The sequence below is a fragment of the Myotis davidii genome, unplaced genomic scaffold, assembly GCF_000327345.1.
Source record: "Myotis davidii unplaced genomic scaffold, ASM32734v1 scaffold73, whole genome shotgun sequence".
Lineage (NCBI taxonomy): Eukaryota > Metazoa > Chordata > Mammalia > Chiroptera > Vespertilionidae > Myotis > Myotis davidii.
Genome location: NW_006286675.1, coordinates 2099503 through 2116627, shown reverse-complemented (window position 1 = coordinate 2116627; position 17125 = coordinate 2099503). Strand labels below are relative to the sequence as shown.

General features: G+C 46.1%; 1 protein-coding gene across 3 annotated transcripts in view; it reads left to right on the top strand.

The window, feature by feature from the left end:
• Positions 1-17125, top strand: part of SRGAP3 (SLIT-ROBO Rho GTPase activating protein 3) — a 247303-nt gene that overhangs the window by 185382 nt on the left and 44796 nt on the right. For all 3 annotated transcript variants that reach the window (XM_006758216.2, XM_006758217.2, XM_015560351.1), the window contains exons 6-10: positions 2500-2628; positions 4106-4327; positions 6976-7077; positions 9243-9440; positions 11332-11416. In XM_006758216.2, coding sequence (XP_006758279.1) covers positions 2500-2628; positions 4106-4327; positions 6976-7077; positions 9243-9440; positions 11332-11416 — 736 coding nt within the window. The remainder of the gene's footprint in view (positions 1-2499; positions 2629-4105; positions 4328-6975; positions 7078-9242; positions 9441-11331; positions 11417-17125) is intronic.

The following is a 17125-nucleotide window of genomic DNA, read 5'->3' as shown; positions in this document are numbered from 1 at the left end:
CTCTCTGTGAGGGTTGGATGCATGGCTGGTACAGGAGGTAATTACCTGCAGTCTGTTTTTGGAAATTCCCAGAATAAGTGGACCCTGGAGAAAGAAAGGTCAGAGGAGATCTCTGGGGACACCTCTACTAAGAAGCTAGGAGAACCTAATCTGGAATAAGGAAGGTTTAAGAGTGTCTAGATGCCGAAACCGGTTTGGCTCAGTGGATAGAGCATCAGCCTGCGGACTGAAGGGTCCCAGGTTCGATTCCGGTCAAGGGCATGTACCTGGGTTGCGGGCACATCCCCAGTAGGAGATGTGCAGGAGGCGGCTGATCGATGTTTCTCTCCCATCGATGTTTCTAACTCTCTATCTCTCTCCCTTCCTCTCTGTAAAAAATCAATAAAATATATTTTTTTAAAAAAAGAGTGTCTAGATGAAGGAGGAAACTCAAAGGAGAGCTGTATTTTTACCCAGCAGTGGGACTCATTAGTCTGAAAGGAGTAAGGGGATAGCTCTCCAACCCATGAACTCTGCTCCTTCCTGCAGCTGGCCCCATACAGGAGCAGCTCCCCAGGGAGGCAGTTGGACTCCTCGCCATCACTGCCCCTGGGCTGCCTGCTCTACCTCCTCCTCCCACATCCAGACAGCCCATGAAAACCACGGAATGACTGCCTTGTGCAGGGACTGGTCTGGGTGTTACAGGTCCAGAGCTGAGCAAGGCAGAGCGTCCCTGACTTCACAGGGCCTACTTTCTAGTCGGGAGTCTGAAAATCAGCAAGTACACAAAGAAGTAAAAAATATAATTTGGGGCGGTAAGAAGTGCTTTTGAAGAAATCAGGATGTCCTTCAGTAGGTGAATGGATAAATAAACTGTGGTAAATCCAAACAATGGAATGTTGACTAAATATTCAAGATCCAAAAAGAAATGAGCTAGCAAGCCATGAAAAGACATGGAGGAACCTTAAAGTGCCTATGATTAAGTGAAAGAAGCCAATTTGAAAACAATACATACTGTATGAGTCCAACCATATGACATTCTGGAAAAGGCAAAATGATGGAGACAAGGAAAGTTAAGAGGTTGCCAGGGGTTGGAGGGAGGGAAGGATGAAAAGGCAGAACACAGCAGGTTTTTAGGGCAGGGAAACAAATCTGTGTGCTACTATAATGGTGTCCAAACCCATAGAATGTAGACACCAAGAGTGAAGCCCAGGGCAAACTGTGGACTCTGGGTTATAATTAGTGAATGTACTGTTCTGGTGGGGGTTGTTGCTAATGGATGAGGTTGTGTGTATGTGGGGCAGAGGCATATGGAAAGTCTCTGCACCTATCTTCTTAATTTTGCTATAGACTAAAACTGCCATAAAATAATGTCTTAAAAATGGAATAAAGATTAAATAAACAAAAAAAAATTGAAAAGAAACTGCATCGGGAAGGCCGGGGAGGGTTGGGGGGCGGGAGGTAGGAGGGTAAGAGATCAACCAAAGGACATGTATGTATGCATATAAGCATAACCAATGGACATAAGACACTGGGGAATAGGGGAGGCTAGGGGACTGTCTAGGGCGGGGGGAAAAGTAGGCACATATGTAATACCCTTTGTAACAAAAAATAAAATTTAAAAAAAAAATTGAAAAGGGCAAAATGATAGAGGATGGAGGGAGGGACAGTGGAGATGCTGGCAACATTTTAGACAAGGCTGCCGTCAGAGTCTGAGCTGACCATTTTGTCAATCCCACAAAATGTTCAACGTAGACCTTGGGTAAGGACCTGAAGGACATGAAGGACCAGATCACACGGAGACTTGGAAGCATGGCCTGCCAGGCAGGGAGAACAATTAGTCTGAAGGCCTAGAGGCAGGAATGAAGTTGCCCTCTTAAAGGATGGGCAGAGAAAGCTGGCGATGAGGAAGAGCCTAGAGGAAGAGGGGCTTGGGACATCACGGGCGCCATCGCAGTAGTTTGGACAGCCATTGGGGGCTGGTGTGTAGGCCTCAGGAGGTCTTATTAACAAGCTCTGGTGGAGGCCAGTAACAGGCAGCTGCTTATTGAATAGTGCTGTCATTGGCTATATGTGGGCAATGGAAGGTGAGCATTTTGAGTACAGAGTCCAAATCTTACTCAGCTGGCAAACGGAGTAAGGTATTCCAGAGGGGTACAGTGCATTTAATCACCGGAGTGACCATTAAGAAAACCCCAGCCCTGGCTTCTGTGGATCAGTGGTTAGGGCACCACTGGCACCCAAGGGTCACGGGTTCAATTTCCAGACAAGGGTACGTACCTGGGTTGCAGGTCCGATCCCTGGCCTGGTCAGAGCATGTGCAGGAGGCAGCCAGTTGATGTGTCTCTCTCACATTGATGTTTCTTTCTCTCTTCCCCTCCCTCTCCTTACCACTCTCTCTAAAAGTCAATGTGTTTTTTTAATATCATTCGTTGAAGATTAACAAAAACAAACAAAAAAACCCCCTAAATCCCTGCCATTAGTGGCTCAGCTCTCACACCTACTCTTTTCTTCTTCCAGAGGCAGGCAAAGTATTCTGAGAACAAGCTGAAGTGCACGAAGGCCCGGAATGACTATCTGCTGAATCTGGCTGCCACCAATGCAGCTATAAGCAAATACTACATCCACGATGTCTCCGACCTGATCGATGTGAGCACCTGGCGTCTGGGACTGGAAGGGCCCCACACCGGGCTAGTGCAGATCATCAGCTGAAGGAGGGGCCGGCCCCTGTCCTTCGCTGACGGTCCAGGGTGGAGGGGAAGGGCAATGAGCGTGTGGGGTCTGGGAAATGAGTTTCTACTTCTGTGGGTGGGAGTGGACCTGTTGCAGCCCCTATAGAGTTGGGTCAGGCAGTCATATTCAGCTGCACTTGCCACGTACACTCTGCCAGCCCAGACCCTTGGTTGAGTTTGGGGATACGGGAGTGGTTGTCTACAGTTAATGCCCTAGGGATTTCCCCATGTGGTACAGACATGTTCAGCACCCCAGGTCTAGTCTGCCAGACATATGCCACACTTGAAAGAAAATAGAATTACAGCTGATCCTTAAACAATGTGGAGGTTAGGAGTTCCAATCTCCCCCTTCAGTGGAAAGTCCATTACATAACTTTTAACTCTGAAAACTTAACTATAGTCGTCTCTCAGCATCTACAGATGCTCAAGTCCCTTATATAAAATGGTGTAGAACAGTGCATATAGTTGATCCCAACATTGGATCAAAAATACTGTCTTCAGTCCACGGTTGGTGTAATGTGAGGATGTGAAAGCTGGGATATGGAGGGCTGACTGCATATTTAGTAAAAAAACTCCAAACCTGCACAGTTCAAACCTGAGTTGTTTGAGGGCCCACTATGCACAGGTCAGCTTTCTTGGGGATGTTATCAGTGGAGCAATCAGGCCATTTAAGCAAAAGGAGAATGGAACACTGATTTCCTTACCAGCTGCAGAGAATAGGCTGGAAGGACAGCCATGCTTGGAGAAAGACTGTTGTGAGTGGCGTCATCAGGGAGAGCCTCTCTCGCCTGTGTTGGAACTGGGACTGCTTCTCATGTGTTTTGAGCAGCTACTCATTCTAGGTCTTGAGGTGTTACAGTAGACAAAAGCCAGTGGCTCAGCCCTCATGGAGCTGACCCTGTATAACCCTGACATATTAACAGGCAATCACCATGCCACGGGGCAGGTGTCACAGTGAGGGAGCTGGAGAGAGAGGTGGACCCCTAGAGGAGGGACAGCAGATATAAACTCTGAGTGGGGAGAACATCAAAGAAGACTTCCTAGAGGAAGTGATCTCTAAACTGAAACCTGAAGGAAGGATGTTTAGGCAGGAGGAGAGAGGAAGAGTATGCCAGGCAGAGGGAATGCATGTAAGAAGGCCTGGAGATGAGAAAGAATGTGATGAATTTGGGAAGCTGAGAGAAGTCCTGCTGTTGCCCAAATTGCAATCCCAAGTCTCCCTGAGGGTTTAACGTGATTTGTGTGGTAGGGTTCGAAAATGCACAAGGGCCCCCAGGATGAAAGATTTTGACTATGGAATGAAAGGTCATCATGATGGGACAGGAAATACTTGTGGTGCCCACCTTCACATCATGGCCTTCACTTCACCCTTCTGTTGTGTGCCTGTCTCCAAGTGCTGTGATTTGGGCTTTCATGCCAGCCTGGCCCGTACCTTCCGGACCTACCTCTCAGCCGAGTACAACCTGGAGACCTCTCGCCACGAGGGGCTGGATGTTATTGAGAATGCGGTGGACAACCTGGATTCCAGAAGTGACAAGCACACGGTCATGGACATGTACAACCAGGTCTTCTGTCCTCCACTCAAGTTTGAGTTCCAGCCACACATGGGGGATGAGGTAGGTTCCTCCCAGGAGCCCATGCTTGAGACTGCTTCCATCTGTTCTCCCGCGTGCTCCCAGAACATTGCGGGGAGGGGACCATCAGCCCCAATTCCACATGCAGCATGTTTATCTCAGAGGCCTGGGGTCAAGTTCTTGGTTCAAGGGCTTTCCCAGCCAAGGAGTTTACCACTAATACCTTAACCTTACTGGCTCAAGTTTCCCACCCACAGAATTGCAGGACCTTAGTGCTCCTTAAAATCCCTCCCAGTTACTGTAGAATATCTCCCGTTCCTCCCTTGGATCACTGGAGTCTGGGCCTCATCACAGCCACTCTGGCTAACGTCCTCTGCCTGCCCTCCAATACAGGAGGCACACCACCAACTGAGTTTCCTTCAGTGCTTGTGCTGCTCAGATTCTTGCTATATTCTGGGGTGGGAGAGAGGGTAAGGCACTGGTCACTGGCCCCAAAGAAGCCCTCTGGTTACCCAAGTTTCACAAAATCCTTTATGCAAACAGTTCCCCCCTCTGGGGCTCAGACCTTAGTCTTGGAACTGAGGAGAATAGCCACAAGACATTGTATCTGTCTCCCCATCTCCATTATCTCTACCCTGGGGATATGTCCACAGAACTTTGTCCTAGTGGCCCCTGTCCCTTCACCTAGACATATCCACCCATGCACTTGGGAGTTTGGAGGACCCAGACCAATAGTGTACAAGACCCTGCCAGTCTCTGGTTCCTGTGAGAGCTCAACTGGGCCATCCACTGAACTTGCTTGGTGGGAAGGGACAAGGCAGCTCCTTAGCAGAGAGCGTTTGCTGGACCCTCCAGGTGGCTCTATCCACTTTCTTTATTTGCAAAGGAGAGTCCTGTGTAGGGTTTCCTGCAACACCTGCCCCATCCCTCATGTCCAACCCTTTTATCTAGCCTTAAAAATTCTGACCTCATCGTAACTACTAATGACTAGAAAGTTTGGGTTGCCTAGTTAGTGGTAAATAACTAATAAATAACAGAGCCCTGCTGTTCCTTGTGATCTCAGCTGAGCCACCCCAGGCAGCCCAGATTGCAGGTGGTGACAGAGCCCTGGATGGAATGGATGTAGGGAGAACAATATTTCTCTCCACATTTTCTCTCCTCCACCTCTCACCCAATCTACCTCCTGGGGAAGATGGTCCATGAGAGCCGATCACCTCACAGCTGCCTCTCTGAAGCATCTTCCTGCTGGGGAAGAGGAGCACCTGGCTCATTGTTCCCCATTCATCATTCTTTCCATTGGCATCTCTTAGGTCAGTGGTCGGCAAACCGCAGCTTGTGAGCCACATGCAGCTCTTCGGCCCCTTGAGTGTGGCTCTTCCACAAAATACCACGTGCGGGCACGCACATACAGTGCGATTGAAACTTCGTGGCCCATGCACAGAGGTCGGTATTTTGTGGAAGAGCCACACTCAAAGGGCCAAAGAGCCACATGTGGCTCGCGAGCTGCAGTTTGCTGAGCCGCAGTTTGCCAACCACTCTCTTAGGTGATTGCTTTCTTACAATAACTTCCTGCCTGGAAATTAACTAACTAGTCTCACTTTATGAGATTTGCCAGAGCTCGTAGTAAACCCTCAAGAGGGCACAGTGTAGAAGACCATAACTGAGAAGCCACACTTTGCAATTAGAGAGCGTGCCCCCTGCTTCCCATCAGGTGTTATCAAATATAAGCTGTGTTACCTTTGGCAGGTCATTTAAGCTCTCCAAGCCTGTTTCCTCAACATCTGATAGGGATATTAGTGACTAGTGACCCGGTGCACGGATTCGTGCACATTGAAAGGAAATTAATTAGAAGAAATATTTTAATATCGTTATTCGCCCTTTCTCTATAATAGAAGTGTCAACCAAATTCACGATCGACAATGACAGATTGAAACGTGCATGCAATTGGCACCAGCAAGAGCTTTATATGTATCGCACATGCGCGAGTCAACTTAGCCTTTTATATATGTATAGAATAAACTTGCTTAATTAGACTTGCTTTCTGATGTAGCTAAACTTTTTCCAGCCCAGTGAAGCACCCCAACTTCTCATTCAGGTAATTGTCAGCAACACAGCAGGAAATATCAACCCGAAGCAGATTATTATTGTAGATCACTCAGGGAGAACAAAGGGTAAAGTATTTAACTGCAGCAGTATTTGACTATACCAAGTGTGAAATGTTTGCACCTGGCTATAAAGCAAGTTGTATTCCTGGGCTGAAGAAACTGCAAGGAGACTAATCGTCACTAGGGAGAGGAAGCCGAGTGTTGCTATGTGACATCATTACCTGGCACCCACAGCAACCATTTCCAGGCTGTGCTGTGCTGTGGGCTGCATTTTGTGCCATGGGGTCTTGGCAGCGTCGGCTGCAATTTGGTGGGCTGTCACTCTCGGGTGGTGGCGGGCCTGTATGCCACTTGGGGGAAGCCGAGTGTTGCTTTGGCAGCACCAGGTCAATTTGTAAATGGCCAGTGCATGTCATGACTGCGTTGAGCATTGCCTCCTGGTGGTCAGTGCATGTCATAGCAACTGGTTGGATGGTTGGACACTTAGCATATTAGCCTTTTATATATATAGATAGCTCCTGCCCTAACTCCACACAGATGATGAGGACACTGGGTGACTGCTGGTGGGGGCTGTTATTCCTACAGGTGTGCCAGGTCAGTGCACAGCAGCCCGTCCAGACAGAATTACTCATGCGGTACCACCAGCTGCAGTCCAGACTGGCCACTCTCAAGATAGAGAATGAGGAGGTAAGTGAGCCCCTCTGCCCTATAAGGGATTTCCTTACAAAGGCCTAACTTGTCCTGGGGACTCCACATTCGCCAAAGAACACATAATAAATTAGGGTTCATCTGTAAGATAGACTGTTACACAACCATTAAAATCATGCACACCAAGAATCTTTCAGGGGGAATGCTCACAAGATGCTGAGTTAAAGAAACACAAAGAGAAAGTAAAATTTTATGTTCAGTATTATCATAACTCAGGTAGACTAGAGTATGTGCATATGTATTTGTGTGTATTCACAGGCATAGAAAAAAGACTGGGAGGAAATACTTCCAAATGTTAATAGTGGTTATGTCTGGGTTGTGGATTAGAGGTGATTTCTGTGTTGTTGTTGTTTTTGTGCTTTTCTCTATTTTCTGTAATGTTATTTATGTTATTTTTATCATCAGAAATAATAATAGGTATTTTATTATTATTAAATGAACAACCCCAGGCACACTACATGTGTCATGGATTCTGAGCCCCAAGGAACTTCTATCTTACCACAATCAGCATATCTCCCATGCAGCTGGTGGCACAGGATTACCACTGGGAGGGTACAAATGGAAAGCCCAGCTGTGGTGGTTCCATTCTGATGTGGACTGATGAGGCTAGGTGGGAAAAATTCTAGTCCAGCCTGGATACCTTCATGCGGGGAGGATGTCAACCAACTGGTGAACACCAGGATGTGGGGAGAGGACTTTTCATTGAGAAGTGCATTCACAGCAGGCGATGGGAGCCAGGGTCCTGTCTTCACATCTCAAGAGGGCTGTCCTGGCAGAGAGGGCGGTTCACTCTGTCTTCATAAAGGACAGAAGTAGGGGGAACATGAATGCGAGACAGATTGTCACTCAGGATGATGACGAATCAAAGCAGTCCCTGGGGGGAAGTTTTGTGGAGACAAATTATATATTTGTTTTTCAAACCTGAGAAGAGAGAGGAGGTGAACAGAGTGTTTTCTTTATTTACTCCTGCCTACATCTTTCCCCGAAGCATTTAAAAGTGTTTACATGGAAAAGTGTATGGATAATAATGTTAATGGAATTTAAATTGGAGATTAGGGCCACAGAAGGAATGAAGCGAGTGTTCCTCTGTAGAGGCTGTTCATGGTCATGGGATTCTCGATTTGGAACCTGAGCTTCTGTCAGGCTATATTAGAAAGAACTGAGTCGTTAATGTATTCATTCAACAAGTTTTCATTGAATGAATACTTATTCAAGTATTTCTTAAGCATATATTATGTGCTAAACATTGTGCTAAAATGCAGAGTAAAGTGAGTGAACAAGACAACATAGTGCCTTCTCTCATGGAGGCTATATTCCACTGAGAAAAGAGAGATAGTAATAAAAATACAAAAGAAAACAAAGTAATAAATAATGAGTATGCAGATTATTAGACAGAGATAAGCACTAAGTTAGAAATGGTAGTCAGGAAGCCTGATGTCACCAGGAGATGACATTTAAGTTGAGACCTGAGTGACTTCTCCTGGAAATGTTTTTGGAATGACGCTCCATCAAATTATAGGGTTTGCTGTTTAAGCTCAAATCAGTGACGAGGTATGGTGAGGTGAGGGCTCGTGGGCCCTGCGTGTGTAGCCTTCCAGGGGTCCCACTCAATCCCAAGGCAGAAATCAGGATCCTGGAGAAATGACTAGACTGTGGTGTCTTGGCATCTCTCTTCCTCAAGGTTCTCTCTTCTGTGAGGGTTTTGATAGGACTCAGGTGGCAGATAGCTGGACAGTTCACTCATGGAGGATGGCTGCTCACCTTACCCAATCTCTGTCCCCACCCTGAAGAGAACCAAGAGTGTTTATAGTGTTGTCCTTCTTCCCATATAGTTTGGGGCTGTATAACCAGGTAAAGAGAAACAAACCAAGAAACCCAAGTTCCTTTTTCGTCACAGTATTCTCCAAGGCTCTCTCTGGCCGAAGCAATCTAATAAAGTGACTTTAGATTGGTCAACCTGGATGCTCACCCCAGCCAGCTAACTGGCCTTACTTTGCACATCAATATAATGGGAATGATCATCTTTGTCCTGTCTGCCTCCTAGAGGCTTTGTGTGGAAGAAATAAAGTAATGGTTAGGAAAAGGACTTTGAGGCGTCAAATGCATCCTGAGGCTAACGGTTTTCTGTCGACATGCTTCCCCAGGTGAGAAAAACCCTGGATGCCACCATGCAGACCTTACAGGACATGCTGACCGTGGAGGACTTTGATGTCTCTGACGCCTTCCAACACAGTCGGTCCACAGAGTCTGTAAAGTCGGCTGCCTCTGAGACCTACATGAGCAAGATCAACATCGCCAAAAGGAGAGCCAACCAGCAGGAGACAGAAATGTTTTATTTTACAGTAAGTGGACCCAGAACCCGCTGTCTGCTTACCCGCTGGCACTGACTTCTGAAGAGCAGCCCAAGCTAGTGGGAGCCAGTGAAACCACCTGGGTCCGTTAGACCGACAGTCCTTCCAACATGCTTCCCAAATTAGGTTGCCTGGCGTGGCTTTGTGAAATGCAGAAAGTGAATCACCAGTGATAGTGTCAGCATTGATCTTGAATGGATGGTTATTGTAATGTTCCTGTTCTAGGAAAAAAACAAACTGTGTTCACTTAGGGTGAGAGGAAAATGGTAATGGAGCCAAGTGCAAGCCCCAAGTAACAACCCTGAAGTTTAGTGAATGGTTGTCGTGCTGCGTTGTCTTAAATCGGGGTGCAGGCTTTGAAAACAATGCCCTGCGTGATCCATGCAAATTGCTGGTGAGTTGCCAGGCCTTCATGTAAAATTCCAGATGGCTAACATTCCACTTGGCCAGGGACACCGATAAGGGCCACCAAGGCTGTAGTTCAACCTGTGATTAGTGAACATATAATTTGGGGTTTTAAGGGACCTTAAATCCTCCATCTGATGCTTTATCCCATTCAACCATATCTCTTCAAAAAGTCATCCAGCTCTGCTTGAACAGCCCCAAGTTGAAAAGCTCCCTCCTTCCCCTAGCAGCCCTTTTGTTTGGCCTGTGGCTGGCTATAGATATTAGAATGTTTTCCTTTATCTCTGTTCTCTTAAAAAATCTGCCTCACTGGGATTTCTGGTCATTGATCTTGATTCTGTTCTCTGGGGTTATCCAGAGAGCGGCTAATTCTACAGGATAGTCTTTGGTGTGGTCACAGGGAGTTGGGTTTTCATTTCCAGGTTAGACATATCTGGTTCTTTCAGTCCTGCCTCATAAGCTTTCCCTTTGAGATGCCCCTCATGTATCCTAGTGACTCTCTCCTGGACATGTTCCATTTGTCGAAGCCTCTTCCAAAATGAGACTCCCAGCAGTGTGGTCTGACCGGCACAGGCTAGAGTTAAACTCTCACCTCCTTCCACAGTAGGTGCTATGCTCCTTTTCATGAGTCCTAAGATCATATTCCCTTTTTTAAATAAAGCTAAGTTAATACCAATTAAATCTCTATTCCCTATGCACCAACATTAAACCAGGTTGCCCTCCTCCTAAAGGATGAGTAGGTGACGTCTTGGGTAGGTCTCATGTTTATCATATCAGTTAGAGATCTTATTCATGGATTCAGTGCAAGATCCTGATCCAGTTGTTCACCATAGGTGCTGTCTCTTCAGACCTTGTGTGGTCTTCAGACTCAGTGAGTGTGGCTTCCAAACCTTAATGTTTGTCAATAAAAAAAATAATGGATATGTCAGGGGCAAGGCCAAAGACAGAGTCATTCAAAACAGGCCATTAGGCTAATATTGACTACCCTTCTGTCTCTGGGGCCTGCAGAGCCCTTCCTCCTCCAGAGCGGGGCCAGGTGAAGAAAGACCTGTTCCCAGCTCCTCTCTGACAGGTCCGGTAGAGCACTCGCGCTTAGCCGTGTGCCCCAGGGATGGTTCAGTCTTTGTTGCTCTTGGCCCAGAAGCACAGTGGAGCTTTGATGACTGAAGAAGCCCTCTACTCAGAGCTCCCACAGTCCTCACCTGACAACAGTGCCTTTCACTGCTCCCATTCCCCTGAGCTTTCTTTGTGGTCCCAGAACTGACCTGAAATGCCTGCAGTCCTCACAGGATTGGGCAGCTGGAGGTCTGATGGGGAAAAGCAAAGGAGCAGCCACAGAGGCTCCCTTCCCCCGCACTGTGGTCCTTGGGGTGACACGCTCTCCCTTTTACCTCCCGGTCCCAGAGGTCCATTCTAGAGCAGAGATTGGAGACTTGGCCCTGTGATCTGTAATGTCCTTGTGCTTTGTGTCTTACAGAAATTTAAAGAATATGTGAATGGCAGTAACCTCATCACTAAGCTGCAGGCCAAGCACGACTTACTCAAGCAGACCCTGGGTGAAGGTGAGTCAGGTGGTGGAAGCCTGTGAGGAGGGGTTGTCTTCCCAACTGGGTTCTGTTGTGGCCCCTTGAGCTGTCTTAGCTTGAGACACAGCACACTTGGCAGAATGAGGCCTGGTACTGGTGCCACCTCCTAGGACTGGGTAAGCTGCTACAGTTTATCATCTATAGCCTTGGTACAAATGCTGAGAGGGGTCCAGTCTGACTGCAGAAATAGGGAAAAAACACAGGTTTTAACTTAGGTTATATGGAGAGTCTAAGGCAAAGTGATAAAGGACCCCCCAGTAGGAATTGAGGTGAGACTACAGAGACATGGGAGTCTGCATGAATGCTTTCCAGCAGATACCCTCTGCCAGGAGCTATTGGAGTATCCAGGATTCTAGGTCCAAAACAGAAAAATACATATGTGTAAGGCACAGTTTGGTCCTTGAGGGGCCCAAGGACTAGGCTTAAAACTACCCAAAGTAGTTTATGACAGTTGGAATAAAACCCCAGCGATTCTCATAACATATGAGGCCTTATGTCATTTGACCTCTGCCTGCTTCCCTGATATCATCTGCCATTCTCTACTTCCTTACTGTGCTCTAGCCACTCAGCACTGTTCAAAACTCGTTGAGCTTTTTTTCTACCCCAGGGCCTTGGCATATGCTCTTCCCCTGCCTAGAATGCCCTTACTCCAGATCTCAGTATGGATGACTCCTTATCCTTCAGTTGACAACACAGATATCACGTCCTCAGTGAGGCTCTCCTTGCCACCTGACCTCAAGGAATCACCACCTCTGTCCCAACATTCTGTCTTATTTTCTTCATCCTACTCATCATCATTTGAAATCACCCTATTTATTATTTGTTCACTTGCTTATTATCTTTGGTCATGCCCCACCCCACTTCAGCTGTATCACATCTCAAATCGAAGTAGGGACTTCCTTGCTTATTTTGTCCACCACTTTATCCTCAGTGCCTAGAAGAGTGCCTGGCTCATAGTTGGCTCTCAGTTAATAGTCACTGAATGAATGTTGAATGGAAAGGTCACCAGAACATCAATTAGGACCCAAGGTCAAGGATGTTTTACAGCAAGTTCTGGTGGGCCTGGAGCCTGACGTGAGGCTCAGCTATGAGGAGAGGAAGCTGACTGGGTCCTGCCTGGAGCACCATTAGCCCCACACTCAGATATACTCTGTGTTCTCTTTGGAGAGGGCTGTTGGCAGAAGGGTGTGCTCCACCAAAAGGAAAGAAAACGTAGGCTCCAGGAAATAGGGAGCCAACACGAGAGAGATGAAGGGAATTTCCAAGGTGATGATGCCAGTACATCTGGAGACAGCTTGAAGCAGGCCTAGAGGTCACCGGGATTTGGGGGGAGGAAGGAAAAGCATTACAAAATGAGAGCTGTTCTGGGCAAGGGGCTGGCTCTCATTGGCTCTGTGGGTGTTTGCCATCCACAGCATGTCCTTGCCCTTTACTAGATCATTCTTTTCTCCTTGTGGGTACACATCCCAGTGTCTGTGCTCTGGCCACACAAGCCCTCCCTTACACTGTCCCCTCAGCAGCTATCAAGTGGGCTGCTGGATTTCCAGATGCTTGGCAGTTGTGACCCCCATGCTTTAGAGGAATGGATTTCCCAGCCCCAAGGTATTTATAATCTGGATGGGAGACAAGTCATGAATTCATAAAAAACTAAATAACAATAAAATTGTCACACAGAAAGGCTAGATGAATTGCCACGTGGACAGCACAGATTCTGAGGGCAGTGAGTCAGGAGAGGAAGGGATCATCATGGGCCCAGGAGAACTGGAAATGCTTCAAGGAAGGTGGACAGCTAGGGGTTGGAGGAATAACCAGGGCTTTAAAACTAACACCAATGGAAATTTTCCAATTAACTTTATTGATATGTAACATATATATACAATAAGATGCACCCATTTTATGTATAGAAATCAGTGTTGATAGACATATATGCCCCGGTATAACCACTCACATCAAGATGCAGATCATCTCCATAACCCCTAAAGGTCCCTTGTGCCTCTTTGCAGTTATTCCCCAAGCTACCACTGCTTTGATTTCTATCAGCATAGATTAGCTCAGTGTGTTCCAGCTGATAAGGGCTGGGGAACTTTGGGCGGTGGGAGGGGAGGGGCGAGGATGGAAATGTTCTGTATTCTGATTTGGGTGATGGTTATAAATGGGTGTATATATTTGTCAAAACTCACTGACTGAGGGGTAAGGGTAAGGAAGAATCAACTGTTTCTTCGTTTCCTCCCACCCCTCTACATGCTGCCCATCCTGACATTTCAGTATTGGGTCAGGTGAGTGGGGCCATTGAGGAGTGTGGGAAACACACCAGCGGGAATGGAGTAAACGAGGCAGAAAGTCCTAGAGAGGAGATTGGTGAGTGTGTGACATGTGAGATGGTGGCTACTTAACTTTAATTTCAAGATCAGATGCCCTAGATTTAGACAACTAGATATTCTTTGAAAAAATAAGATCCCAGATGAGAAAGTGCTTCTCTCCAGCTCCCCTATGAGTGATCTCAGATGCAACCTGAATGGCCTTCATGAAATACTACTAATAATAGTTTGGTTTGGAATAACTCCAAAAAAGAAAAATCCATATGGCCCCACTCAGCTGGCCCAATACTGAAATGTCAGGATGGGCATCATGTAGAGGGGTGGGAGGAAAAGAAGAAACAACCGAGTCTTCCTCACTGGTCTTGCAAGTTTATTGAGCCCTTCCAGCGGTTCTCAACCTGTGGGTCACGACCATTGGAAAACACATATAGCATATCAGATATTTACATTACGATTCATAACAGTAGCAAAACTACAGTTATGAAGTAGCAACGAAAATAATTTTATGGTTGGGGTCACCACAATATGAGGAACTGTATTAAAGGGTCGCGGCATTAGGAAGATTGAGAACCACTGCTGGACACACCTTGCTCTGAGATGTGATTTACCAGTCCTTTCTCTGAGAGTTGAGCTTCAGCTTGTCCTGTTCTCTAGTAAGCCAGCAGTGGGAAAGCCACTGTGTTCCTTTCGATAACTGAGATGGGGGCGTCTTAATAAATTTTTTGTTTTAGACTAGTTTTAGATTTACAGAAAAGTTGCAAAGGAAGTACAGAGTTCCCATGTACTCCATGTCCTACTTCCCCTATTATTAACACCTTACATTAATACAGCATATTTGTCACAATTAATGAATATTGGTACATTATTATCAACTAAAGTTAATAAATTACAGAATTAATGAAAAAACTGAAGCTGAGACCAAATCTTTTTGTTGTTATTCAGTGCATGATAAAGGTGTATGTGGATTCTTAGGACATTGGGTGAAAGGGAGAATTTTCAACCAGAAGAATTTGCACCAACTTAGACTGATAAAGTTCTTGCCCATTGGGCAAGGGGAGGCATGGAATACGTAGGCCAAAGAGCTCAGAAGTTTGGCTAATTCATTCTTCCAAGTATCAACGGATGGTTCGCCTTTACCTGAGTGCATTGACTTCCATTCAGTAGAAAGCCCTTCTAAGAGTGGGGCAAGGGGAGGGTTAAACCTGCATCAATGGCCTTCTTATTTCGTGGGAGAGCTATTTTGCATGGGAAGGAACAATGTGGAAATTTTGAAAACAAGGGAGAAATATGGCGCCAAATGGAATACTTTGCCTGAAAAAATACAAGTGTGTGGGGTTTTTTAGTGAAATAAAGTAAAGTATCATGCTGAATGCTTTGCCAGCATTTCTATTTTCATAAGTTAGGGAAAACACAAAGTCTTTTGGGTCACCTTCCCTTAGAAGTGAATTTTTGAACACAATCAATTCCAGACATATAAATAAAAAAGCTCCTGTGTGCCCCACAAATTGGCATTCTTGTTATAAATAATATCACTGCCACATCTTGGGAACTAAGAGCGCCCACCCTTATATGCCTTTGGTTGTTGCTATGTTGTTTTATTGGCCAGAGATTTCTTAGTTTATCATCTCTGAGTCTTAGATCTTTGACCTTTTTATTGCTCTGGGTAGTCTGTAATCTCCAGGGCTTACACACAAGATACAGATGGTTTTGCAATTTACTAGAGCCCCTCAAGGATGAATGGTGCATCGTCTATTAAAGGGAAGGGACATAACCTTTCAGGCCAAGATTTAATAGTGCATTACTGAGCACAGTGCCCACCAGGACCAGGCAGTCTGACCTTTTAGAAGATGACTGAGCCACTGAGTATAAAATATTTCTTTTTTAATCTCAACAGGATTCAGAAAGTAAAGGGCAGAGCATTTTTTATTTCTGATGTTTGTTAGAAGTTGAGACAACAGACTCCAAAAGATGCTGGTGATGGGGTTCTTGAGAGCTGGGGTTGGTCTAAAGCTGAGGAGCGTGTAGTAGAGTCCTCGCCAGAGGAAAGGCTGCCTGAGTGTGTACTGGACTTCCACCACAGGACCTAACCCTCTGATCCCTGCCCTCCCTGCCCTGTGCCCTGTCTGTCCCTTCATCTGTCCATCCTCTATGTACACAAGACAGACAAGGTTCCTGCCCTTATGGGGAAGAGAGACCTCAAACAGTAAACAAACTATAAAGAATTATAACTGCGATAAGTGCCATGAATGGAAAATTCGGGCTGAGATTAGCTGCGGTGGGAGGGGCGGGGGGAAGAGGCAGCAATGGGGTGGCCTGCTTTAGGTTGGGTGATCAGAGAGGCCTCAAAGGGGAGGGGCTGGTTAAGCTGAGACCAAAAAGAGGAGAAGGCATCAGTCACATGAAAAACTGGGGAAAGACTGTTGGGACCGAGAGAACAGCACGTGCAAAGGTGTGGGGAATACATGGAAGAGGGGGAGCAGGAAACTCCCCCTGGATCCCCTTTACAGTCAGCACAGGCCACCGGCTCAGCCCTTTCATGGGTTGCCATTGGCCCCTACTCAGGGTCTTGGTTCCACATGAAAATTCTCCTCAGCTTGGTGTCTGATAGGAAGTTGCCCCAGACCCCAGACACACAATCAAGTTTGTTTTACCTGACTTTTCTATTCTTCTGTTTTGGTCTGGCTCCAGTTCAACCAGCTTCAGTCACTCTTGTGACTGCTTGTGGCTTTGGTCAGGAATTAAGGAATTGTGTGTTGGTTTGTTCTAAGTACTATTTTCAGATCTCTGTTACTCGCTTCCTCCCCTCACTTCTCTCCCTAGCCCCATTCAGCATTGTTTTCTCTAGGGAAAATAAATGCTCAATTCTTTCTTTTAAAAAGTCCCTTCATGTGACTGCTGGATGGGGTTCTAGAGTCTAGAGCTGTGCTGCCCAATATGGTGGCCACTACCACGTGGCTATTGAGCCATTGAAGCGTGGCCAGTCTGAATTGAGATGTGTAAAGTGAACACCAGATTTCAAAGTTAGTGCCCCCTGCCCAAAGAATACAAAATATCTTATTAATTTTTATGTTGATCCATATTGAAATGAGCATGTTTTTTATGTGTTAGATTAAATACAATATGTTATTAAAATTAATCTCACCTGTTTCTTTTTACTTTTTCTAATGTGGCTACTAGACATTATGGCTTGCATTATTTTCGCATTGGATAGCATGTTCTAGAGGTCTGCTCCTGCTCCATGAAAGGAATGAAGTACTAAATCATGCTGTATGGAAGGACTTCAAAAGCATTAGGCTCAGTGAAAGAAGCATAAGGCCACATCTCTCATGATTCCATTTGTAGGAAATGTCCTGAATAGGAAGCTCTG